The sequence below is a fragment of the Anabrus simplex genome, chromosome 5 (genome assembly GCF_040414725.1).
Source record: "Anabrus simplex isolate iqAnaSimp1 chromosome 5, ASM4041472v1, whole genome shotgun sequence".
NCBI lineage: Eukaryota > Metazoa > Arthropoda > Insecta > Orthoptera > Tettigoniidae > Anabrus > Anabrus simplex.
In genome coordinates this window covers 219,609,104-219,633,036 of record NC_090269.1, presented here as the reverse complement: position 1 = coordinate 219,633,036, position 23,933 = coordinate 219,609,104, and the positions used below count along the sequence as shown (strand labels likewise).

At 37.6% G+C, this 23,933-nt stretch overlaps 1 protein-coding gene across 1 annotated transcript in view; it reads right to left on the bottom strand.

Moving 5' to 3' along the window:
- Positions 1-527: 527 nt before the first annotated feature.
- LOC136873923 (interferon-inducible double-stranded RNA-dependent protein kinase activator A homolog B) overlaps positions 528-23,933 on the bottom strand; it is a 310,706-nt gene continuing 287,300 nt past the window's right edge. Inside the window, exon 9 of the mRNA XM_067147282.2 lies at positions 528-7,185. Within this exon, the coding sequence (XP_067003383.2) occupies positions 7,140-7,185 (46 nt within the window). The 3' untranslated portion in view covers positions 528-7,139. The remainder of the gene's footprint in view (positions 7,186-23,933) is intronic.

Below are 23,933 nucleotides of genomic sequence, written 5' to 3'. Positions count from 1 at the left end.
GAATGGATCACACTATCATGTGTTCGACTATTGTAATGTGACAACAGGATGTCATGCTTACAAACGCAGTTACACGACGGCAACTAGGGACCTGACGTCACACACACAAAAGAAAAAACAACCTGATGTAGATTCGAGCCGTAGCTCCATAGTGCATGTGAGTTTGATAACCCAGCCATCTACTCAGTGAGCTGCGACGGCGGGTACGATAGAGCGGGATGATGCCCGTTTCTCCATTACATTCCGATGCGCTGCAGGATGTGACAGTGTTGCCAGCTTTTTGTTTTCGACTTGTTTTCCAACAGCACCAGATCCGATTTGGCTATAGCAACGTTTGTCTTGCAATGGGATGAAGAATCGCATGCCGACCTCCAAGTGCGGCATGTTTGGTTCACCCTGTATATTTTGAACTATTGATACATTTATTAAAGAACACCATTAGCCATAACCTCACAAGGAAGTATTATACAGGAAATTTGGGAGTATGGAATGTAAAGTAGTAGTAGTAGTAGTAGTAGTAGTAGTAGTAGGTGTAAATTTCTTTTATTAATATTTGAGGATAAAACATCGAATATTTTAGTACAATAATTACAAATATCACAGATGCAACAGTTATACTGCATAAACAATACTTCTGATTGCTTCAACAGAAATTAGACAAAGTTCTTTCTTTCAAAAACTGAGTGACTCTTCAGTACACTAGACAAAATATTACGGAAAGGTGTTATTTACTGTATATCACTATAAATACTTCATTTACAAAAATCTGAATGAAGGGCTGAATAGCAAACCAAAACTAGGTATATGTGCTACTGGCAAGTGCAGTGCTCACTGCCATATGCAATCAAATAACAGACGCAATCTAACTATCCAATATAATAAATACAATTAATAGAATAAATTAAAAAGTGACTATCGATCTCTGTTGTCCAAACAAGCTTGGCAACTGAATAGCGAACTACACATCACTTGCCATTCTTTCAATTGATAAACTGAGGCATTGGGTATAAGTTTCAGATCTGTCACAGCATGTGGCTTTGTTTTGTATACTATCTTAATACACACTAGAAATAAAATTAGTTTGGCATAAAGGCAGTCACTTGTTCTTACAGTTCACAAATTCATTCTCTGAAAGGATAACTTTGCATGCATGCATGCATACATACATCTTTTACTTGTGTATTAGACCCCCCCTTCCTGGCTTTTTGAGACGAAGAAAATGAAAAAAATAAATCTTTATACCTCCCACTCTCTGCAGCTCTGAAGACATCACACAATTTGTGAATAGTTTCGTCCATATGACCCATGCAATGAAAACACCGTCAAAGTCATGTGGTACATCTGTGTTTCGTATTTAAGAAATGTCCGTCTCTGCAGCGTAAGCCTACTGCAGCTCTGATGGCGTCGCACAAATAGGTGAATATTTTCATGTACAACCCGCGCATTGCAAGCACGCATCAGTCATTTTATATGTCTGTGTTTTGGTGTTTTGTAGTTAAGAATGTCCATCAGCATAATGGTTAACACAATTAGCTACTGTTCTTGGGAGCCCGAGTTCGATTCCCGCTACTGTACTGCCAGAGATTTACGAATGGCAGGAAGGTTGATAGGTCAAAATTGTACATGCAACTCCCCTCCACTGGGGGCATCTAAAAAGAGCTGTACCACCTCAGTATGAGGAAACAAGTTTACTTTAGTTAAGCAATATTCATGGTTGTTGCTATTAATATAGCAGGCGAGATCATTAACAAAGCGATTTTTTAATATCTCGTAACTCGGGCCAATACAGGTATTTTTTTGGAGAGAAGTAAGTTTAAAACGTGATGAAAACAATCCAATGTTAACGACTGTTTTACTTGCTGACATACCAAACAAATAATAATAGATTTTACATCCCCACTTACTTTCATCGAATTTCAGAGACGCCAAACAAAACATACTATGCATTAACAAAAAAAAAATTGAGATAACGAATGTACGAAATTAAACATTATGATAATAAAATGCATTACCACCACACCTGCAGATATCTATTAATGTGGCAAACTTTCCTTTTATTTATTTTTATTCCTTCCGTCGTGGAACTTCTGGCACTATCCGGGCACTTGATAGCATACCTAACCTAAACAATGCAGTCTCTCTTATCTCATTTACAGCTGTTCAGGTAAATCCTGTTGTGATAAATGTAGAGAACAAGCATGAAATATACTTAAAAATAAGGGTTTGGCTTTCAAAAGCCACAATTATCCAAAGAATGCCTCCAGTCACTACACATTACATTCGGAAGTACAATTCGTAACATATGCTAGTTATTAGCTGGTGGTTTGGCAGGCTTTCTATAGCATGACTTTATTCGGAAGGGGTGGCTTCTGCTACACATACACCAACTGGGAATATCGGAGACCATCTCCAGGAACTATTTGGGAATAGATTCTCACTGTATGGACTCTATAGTCGAGAACGAAACTAATTCTAAAAGTTTCAAAAAGATGCGACCTCGAATGCTCTGATTGCGGTGCATGGCTGACGAGATGGCAGTGAAGACGACGTCATTTGGAATGACGACACGCCAGTAGCAGGGAGGTTGGCGGCCCAAGATGATAATTCAATTAAAACCGTGATCAGGTTTACTCAGGTTTACTGTGTGATAGGCCTACTGCTTAACTGACAGAGACAAATGACTGACCATTAAGTTCTTTTATATCAATACTATCAAGACTGCATAATACGATACCCTTATCCCCTTTCTCTACAGGGTCGAGTATGAAGTGAGACGAATCTTCGTAGCGAGATTTTACGACCATATGACTTTCCTGATCAACCTCATCAGAGGAATTAATGAGATGAAACAAATGATGTGATATGAGTAACTAAAACCGACTATATTTACTTTATATGCAGGATTAAAAAAAAGTGTTCACCATTTATTGTCTTTTACATTTAGAAATACTGCCTTCCAATGAAAATAGTCAGTATAACTCAAATATATTTGTAAGTTTGTTAAAGAATAGTGAAGTGTGTTTACATGTACAATTTATAGCTCTTTATAGCCTAGAAGTCGTGTTCACTGCACGAAATTTGAAGTTATCATATATTGGATCCCTTACATCTTTCTGGCTGTAAAAGTGGAAAAAAGGGGTCTAATACATGAGTAAATACGGTACATACATCTTCATTATAGACTGTTATGCCTTTCAGCATTCCGTCTGCAATCCTCTGTCAATTTACAGTACTAATTGCTGCCACAATGCTCTATTTGTAACTAGTTCTGTGGCCTTGCTTAGTTCTTTGCAAATAAAAAAAAAGGGTAACTCAAAAAACCAATCATGGGGTACAGACTCGTTCGTATATATACAGACACAAAGTCTCTACCACTCATGGTAAGCCATACAAATTTCTCAGAGAAGCTGAGCGTTTTATGAATGTGACACCACATCATCTAAGACAGTTCTTTGTCTCCGATGACTATTACCTTTTCAATACAATACATCAAATAAATGATATTACATAAGTCTTGGGACTAGTTTCAGCCACTTAGTGGTAGGGTTACCAACTGAAAATATCCAAATGCAGGACATTGCTCAGCAAAAAACAGGACATTTAAGAAAAATGCCTGACAATTTCAGTTGATAACAAAATTATACATATATTACACACAACTTTTTACAAAATAAAATTCCTTATTTAATTATCAGTCCTTGCTGCAGTTCTTTTCCTTGAAGCTGTATTTTTCAACAGAACCTACTTTTGAAAGAAGACGCGAGTTATTTTCTTGAAGTAGATATTTATAAAATTCTTCACATGACACGTCTTTGAAAATGAACTTCACAAGTAACATTCCTTTCACTGATTCTACCAACAAACTGTTCCTTTCCTTTGTCCATTGATCATTTATGAATGAAAATACACGATCAGTGGATGCATTGCTGCCTGGTATCGCAAAGAAAAACTGGCAAATGTTCAAAAGTTCAGAAAATACTTCAATGTTCTGGCACTTATTAAAAAAAAAAGGAACATTGTTGGTCTAGTGTTGTATCTTTATCCAAAGTTGAAGTTTTAGAATAAGCCCTTACATTGCAGAACTGGTCGAATAATTTTGAATCATCTATTTCTACACCTTTTGACTATAAGTACTGAATACATGGTACAATATCGTCAAAGCTGAGGTCTTTAATGTTTTGAAGTTTCAACCATTTGAAACACTTGAATTCCTCTATAGGATGCATCCATTTATCCAAGTACTCAGTGCAGGTTTCATAGAAACAAGATACATTCTCCATAAACACTTTGCATTCTTTATCCAAACTATCTTCTGAAAATGTATTTAACATCTGTCTGACTTTAAGGGGAATGAATTGACCTTCAAGTCTGCCTTTCAATGAAGATTGGACAGATTCTAATAGTTCAAGCACTTCTACAACTGAATTATGTTCTTTCTCAAGTGACAAAATTTTATAGTGAAAAATGTGCATGGTTGAGGAAAGAAGCAAAATATAGAGCTCTGAAAAGTCATTTTCAAGGAAGTTTCTAATTGATGAAGGCACTGACTTCCTACCCTGAGAAAGAAAGTAGGATTTCAGAGCTGGGAACAATTGCAGGATTCTTTCAACTGCTGGATACAATGTTAACCACATAGTCTTAGAATGATTTAAAAGCTGCAGATAATTTACATCAACAAATTCACAAAAGTCTTTCAGTTCCTGAGTGTGCACTGCATATATATATGAAAGAAGTTGAAAATTTTCATCACAACAGACTCAATATCAACAGGAAGAGCATCAGCTCCATGTTGCAAACAGTTATGTAAAATGTGAGCAGGACATCCAACACCTACTATGTTTTCATTCAAGTCTTTTTTGAGACCAAAGAATACATTCTTCCCTTCCCTGCATGCAAGGCCTCCAAAATTAACATTGGCATTGTCTCCAGAAAATGCAATGCATCTAGAAGTAACTTATTGCTTTTTGAGAGTATCTGAAATATAGGAGGAATTACATTCAGAACTTTTATTTGGACATGCTTGTAAATCAAGAACTTTTATCTGAATGCCATTATTTTTGTAATCAAAGAAATGGATGACAATTGGAAACAATTTTAGTGCACCATGATTGCTTGCATCTGTTCCTAGGCCAAAAAAATGGAACTTTATTGTTAAGAGTTTCAATTATAATATCTGTTGAGTGAGGAGCAATAACATTATTTATTAGGGCTTCTGTTTTAGTTCTTGCACAGGTCAGTTTCTGTTTCTGATTGGTTGATCGATGTCTGGTCTTCGAGTTCAATATATCGAATATTAGTATTACTTATTTCCACCCTCGGAAGTAGCTCCCTGAGCTCATGGAGTTGATGTACGATACAATAACATGCTGTCTTCAGCCTAAAACCTAAGTGAGCAGTCTTGTAACGAAAAATGCCGGACAACGTCGATAAATTAGAAATGCCGGCCGGACATAACCAAAATTATTGAAAAGCAGGACATTGGTAACCCTACTTAGTGGCCATCTTCAGCCAAATAAAAATTAAACAAATCATGTGATAACTAAAATGTATGTATACCAGACAATGTTTTAGGAATAATTATAACATTAAATTATATATAATAATAAAAATTAAGGTTATGATCTTCTTGTCACAATATGATTTCTTAAAGTTGACTTAGGATCTCAGGCAAATAAGTAAATCTCAAATGCCTGATGTGGAACAAGCACTGACTTCTAACCTTAATTTTTATTATTATATATACTGTAGTTCAATGTTATAATTATTCCTAAAACATTGTCTTTGTCTGGTATATATATGCTTTAGTTATCACATGATTTGTTTAATTTTTATTTGGCTGAAGATGGCCACTAAGTGGCTGAAACTAGTCCCAAGACTTATGTAATATTTACTTGATATATTGTATTGAAAAGGTAAAAGAAGAGAAAAAAAAAATGAAATTTTTAGTTTACAAATATTACCCAATACTCGCATACAAAACCTGAACCGAAGTTCAGAATAGTCTGGGTATACTTCCTACATAACAGCATTCTTTTGAGCTGTTTTACCTAAATTTTATAAAGCTGTGAAAGATCAAAACTGTATACTCCCATGTGGAAACCATCTGTATGCTCACCAACAGCACAAATACAGTTCTTTATACCTCTTGAACATGAAAACTAAAAATTAACTTGCAAGAGAGACACACTATTATATCATAATTAAATTACTTCCCTTTTATATTTTTTACATGACAACCATAATTCTGCTAAATTGTACATGGGTTAATCCTTTGTATTCTCAGAATAAAAGGCTCAATTTACAGCTTATATTTCTAACACTCACACTGGGGGCCTGATTGAAAGCACAATCGCTTCTAATCTCTCCTCTTCTAACTTTTCCTCCCTTATAGGAGTTGGGATCAAACTATTAAGTTTTATGTTTAGGTTGTATGGTAATACAGCATGGAGAGTGAGGTGGAGATTTGGAGGTGATATGCAGATTTTGTGAAAAGTTCTCAGTTTAACTGAAATGTGATATAAGGGCAACAGGCTATAAATATGACAGGTATAAAAAATGATCCCATTTCAAAACCAAGACAAAGTAATGGTAGTAAAGTCACAAAATATTTAGCATGAAGTGCAGATTGGAAGTGTGAACATACAGTGACTGTACGTGTATGGAAGAATTAAGTAAGGAACATGAATCTAGATCAAATAGTCACATTACAATGCAGTACAATCATTTTCCACCCATGAATAATAATATATTAATAAGCAACAAATAAGTCTTTGAAGACCTGTTAAAACCCCCAGAAGTTGCATTATTTAAATAATCTATTCCACATAAAATTCAATGTGTCTACAGGTATTATCAAGAACGGTTGGAGTAGACTACGGAGACTTGAATAAAATTGAACAAAATGTTACAGTCATTTTCACAAAAATTACCCCACTTCAAAATCAAGGTATCACATCAATTCAAATGCTTGGTAAACAAATACAATACTACACATGTTTTGTGTAAGTGCTGGATGATGAATTCAGTTTGTTAAATCAGTAAAAGCTGTATGCTGAATTCAATTTGTTAAATCAGTATTCTTGGAGAGACAAGGAGCTTACCTATAGAGAAAACCGTAACTTAATATTTACACACAATTTCTAGTCTTCTCTTGTACTACTATGGTCCCTGGAGACATCAAGTGTCCTGAAAGCAGAAAGAATACTGATTAGTATACCAACATATGGAGAACATAAAATTGTCATCCATAATACAGATCACAGAAGACATGATACACATAGTATGTTTTTAGAATAAGGATGAGATAATCTGTTATTTAATGTAAGTGACCAAATTCATGATGACAGCATAAGTGGTCTGTTAGCTAAGCTGGTACTGTCACTCTTGAAATGTACAGTTGGAACTGATGGATAATACTGTAGAACAAATACCTACAAAGATTACACAGTACTACACCAGACACTACTGTTAGAGTGCATGAAGCTAGTAACTCAAAGTTCAGCGAGATTGGTTTATTTTCATTAGTAATCAATTAAGTGTTCTATTCTGTTTTGTTATGCATTCATACCTCAAATATTTGTTAATAGTGAGTAGATGTTTGTTTTGTGTCTTGGCGAGGGGTACCAACTGACTTTACAAGGTATTTGTTATGGTAATGGAACAGGATATACAGCCAGAAACTTTGTAAAATACTTATATCCCCAAAAGGGCTAAAGGTTTCAAATGGAAGAGCCCTTCTACACTGGATGATGGAGGTAAATACACGGTCTTATTCTCAATGTTAGGAGTGTTTGCTAACAGCATTTGCTTCTAAGAAAAGGCCTGTCTATACTCAGTTATCAAACTTACCCAGACGAACACAAACAGGGAATATTCATTATGTTAACACTGAAAAGGTCTAAAGAACTGGCTAAGTTAATGAAGCAAGAAATCTCTCAACTAAGTGAAGTGAGGGAGAGAAAAAAAAAAAAAAAAAAAAAAAAGCAGAAGGCAAGAGGCAAAAAACAGGTACCATGATATTTAATTAAGGAAGAGTCGCCAGAATAGGTGGAAGACGTAAAGTATGTAAATAACAACTCAGTTACAGAATGTAACACGGGAGTTGCTTTAAGTACATCACACAAAGTGGAAAGAAGGAAGTAGTGAGAAATGTACAAAGGATAAGGAGTAATTGTTATAAGACGTTAATGTACAGGAAAGCTTAAAGAAGCAAAGAGATCTTATAAGGAAGGGTATCCAACTGCTGTCGCACACATTTTGAATCTGTATAGTGTGTTGAATAGACAATATCGAAATAAGCATACCATGCAAATTATAACTGCTATGTGCAAGAAACATAGGAACTACGAGTTGCCAAATATAGACTGAGTACACATAAAGACAGGAATCCTCATGCAGATTAGTCCAAACGCGGCTGAATATTGTAGATGGGCAAGCAATGCATTCATTAACGTTTAAATACTAGAAATAAAATACATTACGCACCCATGGCAGTTCAAATGCAGTAGACATGAAGGTCAAAAAGTAATTCGTGGTCTAGACATAAACATCTTTCACAGTGAGCACATCGAATGAAGGTAAGCTGAACACAGTCATCTTTGAAACATTCTTCTTCCAAACCACTCTCAAAACCGTAATCAGAAGGTGTTTGAAATAATAATAATAATAATAATAATAATAATAATAATAATAATAATAATAATAATGTTATTTGCTTTACGTCCAACTAACTACTTTTTAAGGTCTTCGGAGACGCCGAGGTGCCGGAATTTAGTCCCGCAGGAATTCTTTTACGTGCCAGTAAATCTACCGACACAGGGCTGTCGTATTCGTATTTGAGCACCTTCAAATACCACCGGACTGAGCCAGGATCAAACCTGCCAAGTTGGGGTTAGAAGGCCAGCGCCTTAACCGTCTGAGCCACTCAGCCCGGCCGTGTTTGAAATGATCCTGGATGTTCATCTGAAGAAAACAAATTGGGTCAATTGTTTGGATCTATTTGCCACACTTGAACTGTGGATAGTAACACTATTGTACCTGTGATGAACCATAACATACTTCTGAATGAACGGAAAAAGAAAACGTCCACTGGTTGTACCAATCCAGTACATTTTGCAGGGATCAGCTTCTTGTGAAATTCAACATCTTCTGGAACTGTCTCATTGTATCTTTATTTGCTCTCTAAGAACCAACTAAAAGAAGAATTCAATCTCGGCCATGTAAATCCGGCCATAACACCTGTTCCGGGAACACTTTCAAATCCCATTTTGTCATGTTTGGTGATTTGCTAGCATATGCTTTCACATTGGGTAATTCAAGTGTCATGCTTGCTGAAAATTTCCCACTGGGTTCCGAGACAAGAATATACATGTGTGGAAGAAGGGTGCCATCCTTTACAATAACAGTCATTATCATGTATGAATGGGTGGTTGCTGCAACTGAACCCACGGTACTATAAATAGTCTTTGGTCCCTTAACAGCAAGAGTTCTCCCAGAAAGTAACTCGTTAGAAAATCTTGACTGATCTACATTAATTATCTACTCTAGTGTAAAATTATACTCTTCAATGAAAAGCCTTACTTCCATAACAAACTCATCAGCTTTCTCTTCTATATCAGTGGCATCAGCAACAAATCTGTAGCCAACTTTACGCGTGATCTTGCGAGAAAGAATCTTGTTTTTCTCTTGAACCACTGCAGCCATGATATGGAAGCTTTGAATGTTAAGGTGTTGTTTCGATCAATTTGTGCTTTAAAAGACATCACCCAGATTCGTAGCATTTATTTGTGTATAATTCCATGTTGTCCTTGCTTTGCAATGAACTGATCAGATTACTTGTTATTTATTCTTTCTTACAGCACCTTCCTGTTTCTGCCACGTCGTTTCAGTGTCTTTTCGAAGTTTTGCAAAACTGTCTTGTTTTTTATCTGTCTTTTTTGTGCCATTACAGTAGTGAATTTGACTTTAGTGGGACATGTCTAGGGCTACTCCAGGAGGGCAACAATGTGGAGGATCATTTCCTCTTGGCTGCTTTGTCCAGATTTTGTGAACATCAGTCAAGTAACCTTCAGGAAATATTGTTCTATTCTTCTTTGGTGGTGATGGATACTATGAGGAACTACTGCTCTCGTCACTGCCACACTTCAGGACCGCTTTCTGAAGTCTCATTTTCTAGCTGTATCGCCGGATCATCCCCGAAATCACTTTCAATATCATCATCAGTGACTTCTTCGTCTACCATAACAGTTCTATACTCTTCAACAAGAACGCCTTCATCAGTAGCTGTTTTCTAATCTGTTTGAAAAGTATGCGATCTACGCTAGTTGGCCTTTCCTCCAAAATACCGAAGAAATCCGCTAACAACTTAGCGACCAAAATTCGTTTCAATTTGTAACAGCCTATGTATACAACAGGTCACATTCACCTCTAATACGCAATTAACACACTGGTTCCTTGTCTACTCCTTTCTTTGCATTCCATGCTCCCCCCCTTCCACTTCTAGCAGTCTATAACACATCAAATTGCACCAAATGTTGTTTCTCATGTTCTGAAACATAAATAAACTGGTCTTGTTCAAAAATCAGCGGCGACAGTTTGGTACCCTTCCTTGTTTAGGGCTCTATGGATATAGTAGTAAGGATTCGGAAGGTGATTTTCCAATTTTTCTCACAGGAACTAGTGGTTATAAGGTAAATTCAGTTAAGGAACGTTATAGTCAAAATAATCAAAACCTCTACTGACCCCAAGTGAATTGTTGTTACAACCAAACCTGACAAACATTTTTATGGTGATCACAAAGTGGTGGTAGTTATGCTGAAAGTAGGTAGGATCAAACAGTACAATAGCAGGAAAGAATAAAAGCATGGAAATTAAAATATAAGCAGGTGCAAAGAGAGTTTTTCAAGGAATTAAAACCATATAATACTAACAATAGGGAATACAGAAGAGAAAAGCATTGGTTAGCAGCACAGAAAGAACATATGGTGGAACATCAGGAAAGGCTGAAATGATCACCATACTAGAATGACAGAGTGAAAGAATGGAAAATAACAAAGACTTAAAAATGGATAGTGATCTAAAGTAGGGAAGAAATTACATTCACTGGGGGGAAAAAACTAAATGAAATGAAATGAAACTGCGCGAGAGTCATGCACCTGAATTACCGTGATTGCAATAGTTGATCAAATGACAATATTTCTGGTAGTAAGGCCACACTGCTGCTCTTGTGTCAGTAATTTGGTTCAGAAGGGAGTTGTATAGGTGTATCCACTCCTGAGGTAAGTCAACCCACAGCTGTTGTAACTGGCCCTTGATTTATGCTAAAGATCTTGTTTTTTTTGGTTTTGTTTTTGGCTACTTGCATCAAAGGTTTTTGGTGGCGGAAGGATGGGAAAGGGCTAGGATTCGGAAGATTGTGGCTGTGGCCATATTTAAAGTACAGCCCCAGCCTGCTGTGTAAATGGGAAACCACGGAAAACCATCTTCAGGGCTGCTGACGGTGGGCTTCAAACCCACCATTTCCCAAATGCAAGCTGACAGCTCTGTGACCCTAACCACATGGCCAACTCGCTTGGTATACTGAAGACTGGCACATGGGTTGGAGTCAACGTCTGAATAAATTCCATATGCTCTGCCGGGAAGAGTCTGGGAGGTCCCTGCTGGCCACAGGAATACCTCAACGTGGGACATCGTATCCACAGACACATGTGCCATATGTGGGCAAGTTATCGAAAGACTGTACCAGCAGGCTGTCTCCTGTATGGATGGGCAATGATTTTGCTTGAGACTGATGTCATGGATATCAAGAAATTCTAGAGACCAATTCTCCTGTGCTGTGATCTGTGCAGCATATGCTGATAAATGTTGTCAAAAATATGCTACCTGAGTTCTGAATTGTTATTCAATGATAACTATGACAAATTTTAGAACTGCTGAATATTACAAAATGTGTAATGTACGGTACCAGTACCTAGGTACGTTAAATAACACTGCTATAAGTTATCTGTGGTCCTGGAAGAAGAATGTCCTTGACTAGCTGCATGACAACGGCAATATATAATGAAAACAAAGTGGAGGCAATCGCACAGCCCTACTTAACACCAATACTGATACGAAATGGCTTTCCAACAGACCTGGTACCGATAACAGCTGTCATATCAGTGTAGAATAGTCTCAAGATGGAAATAAATTTCTGTGGAAAACCATACAATGCTAAAATCTTCCACACAGTATCACAGTTTCCAGAGTCAAATACTTTATAGTGAGATGATAAAAAAAGCAATTAAAGAGGTCTATTGTGTTCTCTGTCTTTTTCCTGAAGCTGACAAGCTGTGAATATCATATCTGTGGTTCCTCTAGAAGGCCTGAAACCTCATTGGCTATCTGGAAGTATTTCCTCCGCTAAGGGAAATATACGAAGTGAAAAAATTCAAACAAAGCAAATGATGCTCTGCGATAGTTATTAGTGTTATTACAGTTTGTTCACTCACCTTTTTAAAATATAGGAACTATAAGACTATCTCTGAAATCAGGGGGTGTTTGTTCACTCACCTTTCTTAAATATGGGAACTATAAGACTATCTCTGAAATCAGCAGGTATTTCTTCAATGTTCCAAATTTTAACAATCAGTTCATGAATGTGTCTTACAAGTTCCTCACCACTTTCTACAAGATAGCTTCCACGTGTAACTCCAAGGCTAATGGCTTTGTGTTACATTGCTTGATTAACAGCACACGTAACTTCACCCAGTGCTGGCAAGGAGCCAATTTCTTCTTTGATGAGTGCTTATTCTATAATGTCATACACCTGATTCCTGATTCAGGAGATCTTCAAAATACTTTTTCCATCTATTCATGATGGAGCATTGATCTTTTAGAAGTGTACTCCTATCACTTGACCAGAGAGGGTTTCGACCAAAGGCGGTGGGACCATAAACTGCTTTTGTGTCTTTGAATAATTGTCGCGAATCTTTGCTTGCTAGATATTGCAGTTATTTTGCTTTGGTTGTCCACCATGCATTCTTGAGCACACAAGTTGTTCTTTGGACAGTTGCTTTGGCAAGATAAAAGGTCTCTTTGCGAGGCAGTTCATGTCTTTTTGCCAAGCTTGCAAGGCTTTTTCTTTTCTCTGAGATCAATGCTTCAATTTCATCATTATTTTCATCAAAACAATCCTGATGTACCTTGATCTTATATCCCAGCATTCCTCAGCAAACATCCCAAATAGTAGTCTTTAAGCTCTCCCAGTATTGTGTTACATCCTGATAATACTCCTTAGGCAATGTCCGATGATTTATAACGGTTAGCTTCTTCAGTCTGCCAAAACAAATTTTGAATAAAATTTATAAACTACTTGAAAAAGAAAGAAATTTTTCAGGTATAATTCTGAGAAGCAGTTCTCCGTATTATGGTATATTCTAAAACTCCAAATTTCACAGAATCAAAAGTGTGTTTACAGCGCCTCTGCTGTTTTCTCTTATAAGCGGACAGTGACAAATTCATAACTGACCTGATAAGTCAGGGGTCTGTCCAACAGTCATGGGTTCCTGTCATTATTTTGGTGATAAAACATTGGGTAGATCTTTCTTGCGGACAATTACATAATCAATGAGATGTCAGAACTTCAATCTAGGATGCTGCCATGAAATTTTAAAGCAATTTTTTTTGGTGAAATATGGGTTAGTGATTGTTAAAACATGTTCAGTATGTTTTGAAAGTTTTCACCACCAATTCCCTCCTTGCTAGTGACACCATTCCATGTTATGTTGTCCTTGCCCACTCTGGCATTAAAATAGCCAAGTAAGATTATTTTGTCTGGTTTATATTTGTAATTTTATCCTTGTAGTCTGGACGTCGATCGTCTCTTATTTTGTTTGGTAATATTCTATGTAACATTCAGGTTACATTTCTATTCTAGTCTTCCTTGTACCAAATACAGTAGAGATAATACGCGACACTGAGCGAAATATCGAGGGACAGCTACTGGAGCTCACTCTAGCGGATAGACCTGAACAGTACTGATTCTCTCATAACAGCACGTGTATTTTTGTGTGAAGTTTTTGGTGTTATTTATGTGTTTTCAGTGAGTTGACATAAATAAATAGTAGTGTGTGTCATTCCTTGATATCTCCTCTCAACATGAGGGGAAAGGTATGTGCTGAGTTTGGCTGCATTAATTACGAAGTAGAGAAAAATGCACGATCGTTCCTCAGGTTCCCTCGTGACAAGAACATGTAAGTAATATTGTGTTTGCATATATATTCTTCCAGTGACAGAGATTTTTATAGTACTTTATAATCTTCTGACCTGCTCGACCCATATTTTAACTGGCATAAAATGTAATACGCATATTTTATTCTATAGTGCAGCAGTTAACCTTCAATACCGATGTGTTGTCGTAGGTGTGATTTGTGGGTTTTGAAATATCACAGAAGCGATTTGGATAAGGTGTACAAGAAAGAAGGGATGTTATGCTTATATAAGAATTATAAGATCTGTTCAGATCATTTCCAGGCCAGCGACTTTAGAAATCCTCGACAATACAGCCAAGGGTATGTTACATTTTTGCTCTAATTGTACGTAAATATTCCTTAAAGCATCACTATCGACAACATTTTTATACTTTTCTTTCTTTATCCCTCTTCTCAGATTAAAGCCGGGATTTTATAGATTATCTTTCTGTTAGTAGGCTTCATGTTAGGAGGAAAATTGTCCAGCTATTAAATGTTAATTCGCCGGGCTGAGTGGCTCAGACGGTTAAGGCGCTGGCCTTCTGACCCCAACTTGGCAGGTTCGATGCTGGCTCAGTCCGGTGGTATTTGAAGGTGCTATAATAAGTCAGCCTCGTGTCGGTAGATTTATTGGCACGTAAAAGAACTCCTGCGGGACTAAATTCCAGCACCTCGGCGTCTCCGAAAACTGTAAAAGAGTAGTTAGTGGGACGTAAAACAAAAAATATTATTATTAAATGTTAATTCATTGCATCATATGTGTAAGGAATATCTTTCTGTTAGTAGGCTTCATGTTAAGAGGAAAATTGTCCAGCTATTAAATGTTGATTCATTGCATCATATGTGTAAGGAATGTGCCGATATTTTTATTGACAAGTGTCTTAATGTCATGATACAATGTTTTTAAATGAGATCAATGACAAATCCAACCGTAAGAGTTCAGGCAGGAATGCTAAAGCTAAAAAAGTAATGCATGAATGAAAGATCAAGCCATTTCACATCAGTCCATTTCACTTCTTGTTTATATGTCTAATTTCAGTCTTTGAATAATAACCTTTTAAATAATTCTTCATTCATTTATCCAGAATTGCTTTAGCAACTTTGAAATTAATATCTCAATAACACTTTCTTTCTAGACGTAATTTATTTATCCATTTCCGTATATACATTTCCATTGATATTTGAATTTAGCGCGATTTGTTCAGGCCTCCCATTTTAGCAAGGCGAAATCCGTAAGTGTCGCGTATTATCTCTACTGTATTTGCTTGTACCCAAAATAAATCCTCCCTTTGTTCGGGAAAAAACATGTTAAATATATTGAATTATGAATATAGTTGTATTTGAATTCTCGTTAAATTTTTAATGTTACCCACTGGCCCTCTTGTCCTCATTTTAAGATCATATTTTTCACTATTCCTGTTATTACACAATATTATAGCACTGAAAATAGTTTGGTATAACCTACGTATATCCTTGTCCTTGTTCTCTTAAACACGTATGCTTTAAACACTTTATACTATCAAACTTGGACCTCCACTACCCAGTATTCCTAACCTAAGCCTTCCGCTGTAACTCTGCTGTTTGTTACCTGGATACAACGGTCGATCAAATATAAACGGGATTTTTGTTCCTGAACATCAACAGTTGGTAGGACTGGCCCCGTGCTTCTGCTATGCTTAGGCAGGACTGTTAGGAGTGGGGAGAGCGTGTTGTTAGATATTTCCCGCCGTTTCGTCAGTAACGCTCACGATGTCAGAGCAATAGGTGCACCCCTCCATTGCGCAACGCATAATTATAAAATTTCTTGCTTGTGAAGGAGTTACAGTGGCAGAAATTCGCCAGAGATTGATGGCACAGTTCGGGGATCAAACACTGACAAGGACGCGTGTTTGCCTGGCATAAAAAAAATCAAGGAAGGACGAGAACGTGAAGTTGAGACGTTTGGAGGTCTGTCAGAGGCTTACAGCAAGGTTTGAGTCGGATCGTCAACTGCGACAAAACATGGGTCCACCACTACACTCTTGAATCCAAACAAGTAAGGAGTGGCGGAGGAAAGGGGAGACACCACCAGTGAAAGCCATGACTCAACTGTCAGTTGGCAACGTTCTTGCAACCATTTTTTTTTTTTTGATCAGCGAGGCATTTTGCTGATTTATAGCATGAGCAATGCACAATCAATGCTGCTTACTACTGCGAGTTGTTGAACAAGGCGAGGGTAGCATATTGCTGAAAAAGACAAGACCAACCGATTCGACAGGTCATCCTCCTCCACGACAATGCGTGGCCCCACAATGCAGCTCTAACTGTCTCCAAGCTACAGGAAATGCACTGAACTACACTTGATCATCCTCCTTATAGCCCAGACTTATCGCCCTGCGATTTCCATTTGTTCGGACTGCTTAAAGAAGCTCTAGGAGGGCAAAAATTTGAAGATGACAAGTGTGTGGAAGACTTCTTGTGCAACTGGCTGGTGACACGATCCTGTTCTTTTTAGGATGAGGGCACCAAAAAGCTGCCCAAACGCTGGGACAAATGCATATCCAAAGCAGGAAACTATGTGGAAAAATAAATTGTAATTGGCTTGTGTTTTTCAATAATTTAATCTAAATAAAAAATAAAATCCCATTTATATTTGATCTCCCCCTCATATTTGGGGCTGATGCTTCAAGATCTTCATGTTCTTGACATTACTATGCCGAGTAGCAAGCATTACCTACTACAAACATAACAATATTGTTAATAGAGCATATCTACTATTTTGTAATAGGATGTATGCATGTATTATTCTGGAAATGACAACACAGCAGAATGGTGTAGCTTTCATTGTTCACAAGAAAACTGCAGTAACTGTGGAAAGTTACACAGTAGTCCGTGACCGTACTTTAACCACTCAATATCACTATTTTACAAGTGTACGCTCCAATGTCAATGGCATCAGAGATGCCTGAAAATGACACTACATCACGGGTGAGCTCAATGCAAAAATAGGGGCACAAGAAAGACCTCAGCATCACTGGAGGGTATGGTCTAGGCCAGGGATGGCGAACCTTTTCCAACTAGCGTGTCATTTTAAGTCTGGTTTATTATTCTCAACTGTTGACCGTGTCACTTGTTATTTTGCTTTAAGGAAAATCTACAACCTACAACACCTCCCCCCCCCCCCCCTCCCTCATGTTGTCGTAGTTCGTATGCTCAACAATTTAACTAATTTCTAACTCATCACATTTCCTCAAGGAAACCAGAAGAAACAGCTATCCTTGCCTGTAAGATCACATTCATGCTTTCATCAAAACATGCTGCATACATGTGGGAGTTATCCAAATTAGCTTTCAACTGCTCCGAAACTTCTTCTCTCGTTTTATAACGATATCCTTGACAGCAGTTCAGCTGGCTGGCATTCCTTTAATTCTGTTAAATATTAGCTGTTAGGGTAGTTTTCAAATAATGTGTCGGACGTCAATAAGGTTTCTTTCAAGAGCTCACCATTAGAAATCAGTTTCCCATGTATGCTGTACTATGCAGTGAGACATATGGAAACAGCTGCACTGATATTATTTCTTGGCCGGAAAGAAGATACAAAATAGTTCGTGTTATGTTCGATATTTTGTGAAACGAACTCCCTTCTTCATTCGTTTGATATGGAACAAACATTTGAATGATTAGTCTCCAAAACTGCGCTTTAATTTAAGTGTGGGGGATACAATTGTTTTCGAACACAGGCAACACATTTTTCTGCAAGTCCGAATTCCCTTGTCCACAGTTCTTGAAATATACGGTCACCACCTTTGTTAAGTTAATGTTCTTTTCGGCACCAAAAACATGTTTGCGATGTCCGTATACAAAAACCACCAGAAAACGACGCTATTTCACTTGACTTTCGGACGTATCAGTGTAGCAGTATTGCTATATTGCACGTCCAAATGGAACTAGTATTTAGATTTTCGATATTTATTCCTTATACTTGAAACACTATAAGATATGTATTGTCTGTACTACAAGACGTATATAAAAACATTATGTTCATGTGGCGTGCCACTGAAAAAGTGTTCATGTGTCACCCAGTGACACGCGTGGCATAGGTTCGCCATCCCTGGTCTAGGCGATCTCAATGATGCTGGTGACAGACTGTTCCAGTTCTGCATGGAATATCAGTTTAGAATTATGAACACCTGGTACAAACAGCCTAAACGTCTGCTGTATACCTGGACATCCCCTGATGGTGTATATCGCACATTGATTGATTACATTTTATGTAGGCAACGCTGGAGTAGCTCCAGCCATTCTGCAAAAACCTTTCCTGGTGCAGACTGTGGTTCAGATCATCAACTACTTGCAGCCAAAATTAGAGTTATTTTTTTTCAAAATTAAGAAGCTTGCTCCTCCATAAAAGTATGATGTCTCTAAGGTCCAAACTTCATACTCCATTGAGCTTAAGAACAGATCTGAATTGCATGAGACTGATGAAAAGCATCATGATGAGCTGTGGCAAGAAGCAACATGATGAGCTGTGGCAAGAAATAGAGTCCCTCATTACTTCAACAGCACAAGAACACGTACCGTACAAGAAACCAGAGAAGCGTCACAAATGGCTCTCTGACATACCATACAGATTGCAAATCAAAGGAGATCAGCCAAGGCTAATGGTACTGTAATAGAAATCTCGTTAGCTGAATGCAAATTTTCAATGAGCTGCAAAGAAAGACAAGGAAATACACTGGAGTCAGCAGTGCCACCAATTAGAAGGGCCACACCCGGAACCGTATCATGCAGGTAAAGAAAGTTCGAACTCGTTTTAGTGCTTGTAAAGGAGCAATAAGATGAAAGGATGGGAAGATCTTGACTGCACAACAAAGTATTAAGAACAGATATCCTGAGTATACTGAACAGCTATACTCCCACAATGGTAATGCTTTTCCACCATGTAGCATTGAACGATATGAATTAGAACCAGATATCCTGCAGGAAGAAGTGGAATGGGCACCAACAGTTACCAGATAATAAAGCTCCTTGTTTTGACTGTATCCCAGCTGAACTGTTAAAGCCTGTCCCTTTGGCAGCTATCACTGCTTTGTGCCAGGAGATATGGCAAACTACCACCTGGCCAACGGGATGGAAAGATCTATCCCACTGCCTAAGAAAGGGGATGTCAGTGACTGCTCTAATTATCGTACTACAGCTTTGATTCCACACGCTAACAAAGTTCTTCTAAAAATCATACAGAAACGTCTTGCACCCATCCTCGAAGCTCAGTTACCTGATGTTCAAGCTGGTTTCTGCCGAGTTCATGCTAATCTGCGGTGGATCATGGAGAAAGCACGTGAATAACAGAAAACAGTCGAACAGACGATGTGGCGGAATTGCCCTATATTGTAAATCAATGCTCAAGAGTAGAGTTGTTCACACGTCTACTCCTGCTGTAAAAATGGCTCCTGAATATATGTTTGTAGAGGTGCTTGTCAATTCTGTAAAAATACTTGTAGGTGTAGTATATAGGCCTCCTGACGCAGTGCAAAACTTCCATGACTTAGAAGACAGCTTACTGAGACTGCTACCATCATACGAGCATGTGATACTTTTTGGAGACCTTAACACCAATTTATTAACTCTGAACAACAACGGCTTACGACTACAAAATATTTTTAAATCCTGTGACATGATTATATTATCCCTTAAACCCACCCACCACATCCATACTTCCACTATTTCTGCTGATACATTCATAGACCTAGTAATAACAAATAACCCTCAAAAAATCCTTCACCACAGTCAAGTATCTGTTCCTGACATATCTAAACATGACCTCATATACTTAGCATACTCTCTTCGCGTGCCGGAGTACCGACCGAAATATGTAACATTTAGAGATTTTAAAAGGATGAATTTAATACAACTGAGACGAGATGCACAACTCTGCCCCTGGTACGACATAATGATGAAGAGTGATATTGACGAGAAAGTGGAAATATTTAATTCCCATTTACATGAATTGTACAACAAACACGCACCAAAGCGTTCTGTGAGAGTAACACGTCCACCCTGCCCTTGGCTGACTACTGATGTTAAGACTATGATGAAAGAACAAGACGCACTACACCGACGCTATAAGCAGACTCAACTAGCTGACGTACATGAGCAATACCGTGTTCTTCGAATCCGAATTAAGCTTGTAATTCGTAATAAGAAATTTAATTATTTCCAGCATTTAAACAAAAACATTAACACTGGTTCCACATGGTGACAACTTCGGTCACTGGGTATTGACAAACCACTTGCGAAGCGTACTGATTCCGAGGTGTCCCTTGATGAATTAAATATTTCTCCATGGAACGTCACACTCCTGACACAACGACAGTACAAAACACCATTGACAATATATTAAGGCAACAGTCCCCAGTCCATCCTGTATTTGAATTTGATACCGTTACAGAGCATGAAGTAAGAAGGAAAGTTATTTCAATTAAATATCATGCAACTGGAGCTGATGAAATTCCCATTTCATTTGTGACTTACATAATCAACATAATATTGCCCATTTTTATGCATTTACTTAATACCTGTCTTACTTCAGGCAAAATCCCAATTAAATGGAAAGATGCACTCATTGTGCCTGTCCAAAAACTCTCCTGCAAGCAATACATTGACTACCGACCTGTCAGCATCCTCACAGCATTTTCTAAGGTTCTGGAGAAGATAATGCATAAACAAATTGTTAAATACTTGGAAAAACATTTTGTACTTGATCCCTTACAGCCTGGTTTTAAGAAAGGACACAGTACTGCAACAACACTAATCAAAATCACGGATGACATTAGATGGGCTATGGACGAACGAAAACTGAATATACTTATCCTTCTAGATCTTAGCAGTGCATTTGACACTGTAAATATAGACACATTGTTAGCTAAGTTACAAAAACTTCACATGGATCATTCTGTTATTCAGCTCTTGGGCTCATACCTCAAAAACAGACGACAGTGTGTTGTATCAAACATGAAGACTACAGAATGGAGGACTAAGCTATACGGCATTCCCCAAGGGTCTATTCTTGGACCTCTTTTACTCTTAATCTATATTAATGACATTTCGCCTCATCTGAACGACTGCAACTATCATCTTTATGCTGACGATCTTCAGATATACTCACACTTTAAAGTCCCCGACACTGACAAAGCAATCCACTATATGAACTCAACTTTAAATTCAATTAGCTCGTATGCTAAAGAGAACTGCCTATTAATTAACCCGAAGAAAATGCAAGCGATCATAATAGGACAATCTAGACTTTTAAATACGCTAAACATCATACAACAGCCTAACCGCATGCTCTGTGGTGAAACTATACCTTTTCAGAAGTCTGTAAAAAAACCTAGGCATTGTCATGAATGACACATTAAACTGGAATGACCATATAACAAGTGTCTGCAGAAAAGTATATGCATCTCCTCACCCCCTAAAAATGAAACAATCCATTCTTCCACACAGCATGAAAATAAAACTTATTCAAACTCTCATTTTTCCAATAATTTATTACTGTGATGTCGTATTAACTGATGCAACTGCAGAACAAACTATGAAACTTCAAAGGGCAATGAACTTTTGCATACGATTTATATTTTCTTTGAACTTTAGGACACATATTTCCCCCTATTATGAGAAGCTATACTGGCTGAAAACTGATCAACTAAGAAATTTACATACTGCAACACAAATTTTTCGACTTCTGAAAGAATCTACACCTGAATACCTATCTTCACATTTTAACTTCCTCTCATCTATCCATGGACATAATACCAGATCAACTTCTACCCTTATGATACCAGTTAATCATTCATCTGTACACAGCCACTCTTTCCAAGTGTCTGGGGTAAGGCTATGGAACACACTCCCTGTCAGTATATGTAATAGCGCTCCAACAGTCTCCTTCAAATGGTCTTGTCGAGATTTCCTCTTAAATACATGATCAGCTTGTATGAGTGTTAGTGTGTATGAGTGCAAGTGTGATTTAGAACTACTGTTAGGTGATGTAGATGGGCTAGATAATATTAATCATGAAAAGTAACAATTATAATCTGTTATAATATTACTCCATAAATTTAGGTAGTTCCTAGGGACTGTTAATGCTATTTTTCCAAATTATGTACGGTATGTAGTGGTTAAGTGTAAGAGAGGGCCGCGAGCCCTAACTTCGCCACATAGAAAGGAAAGAAAAAAAAGAAAGAAAGAAAGAAAGAAAGAAAGAAAGAAAGAAAGAAAGAAAGAAAGAAAAAAAAATAAATAAATAAATAAATAAATAAATAAATAAATAAATAAATGTGTTTTATTGACTGGAAAAAAGCCTTTGACTGTGTTGAGCATGACAGACTATGGGAAGCCATGCTGGACTTGGGGGTACCCTTACGTATGACTCAGTTGATACGTTAGCTTTATACAGAACAAGAGGCAGCAGTTTGCATACCATATGGCAACACTGAATTGTTATGCACCAGCGTCTTTCTTTCACCCTTCCTTTTATGTCATTCCAGAAGCATGATTTTCTTCCTGGCAGCTCTTGTCTAACTAATCTGGCTGCTGTTCTCCATCGTGCAACATCCGCTCTTAATGCCGGTTCTCAAATGGACGTGTGCTACATTGATACTGAAAAGGTTTTTGATACAGTAGACCACGCACTTCTTTCCTATAAACTCTCAGAACATTTTAATATCCATGGTCGCTTCCTAACTCTCCTGCAGAGCTTCCTCAATACCAAAACTCGGCATGTGGTTCTTAATGGGTTCAGTTCGACTCTTGTTATGGTACATTCTGGTGTCCCATAGGGCAGTGTCTTGGGTCCCCTTCTTTTTGTCCTATTTATTGACCATTTCATTAATACTATATCCTCTTTCTTGTGAAATTCTATATTTGCAGATGACTAAAATATTCAAACAAATCGATTCTTTATCAGACGTAAACTCCTTTACAGAGTGGGCTTAACCCACTCTCTGAATGGTGCTCCACATGGTGTCTTAAGCTTAATCCTACCAAGTGTTCCTCTATTTCGATCACGCTCCGTAAATCCCCTGTTCTTAGTAAATACTCCCTCCTCGGTAACCCATTCCCAACTCTAACAGAACAAAATAACCCAGAAGTGCTGTTTAACAGTAAAATGTTATTTGTCCCCCATAAACAAAAGATAACCTTACAAGCAATGTCACTTCTCGGTTTGTTGTATAGATTTTCTGACATCACCGATATCAACACACTCAGAGCCTACTATGTATCTTGCATCCTACCGATTATTGAATTTGCATCTCCCATTTTGTCTACCTCTTCACCCACTAATCTGAATCACATTGACCGCATGCAGTCATTTTTCTGTGCCACTGTTAGAGGCAGAGTATCTGATTGCTGAAACTTGAGCAGTAATCAGTACTGAATAAGTTAAACCTTCACCCGTTATCTAATCGCAGGAAAGTAGCCAACCTCAGATTCCTATTTAATGCTGTTAACAGTTTATTTCATTCTTCTGAACCTGCATCGTTCTTTTCCCAACATGTTCCAACTCTCAAAACCAGGATAAATCCACACCTTCATATTCCATATTCCCACCTCTCTCTTGTTCAAAGAACTTTATTTATCCACATTCCAACCTTCCTTAACTCTCCATCTTTTGACAGGAACTTGGAAGTTTTTCTTTGTATGCCTCCTTTAATTGATTCTTCCTTAATT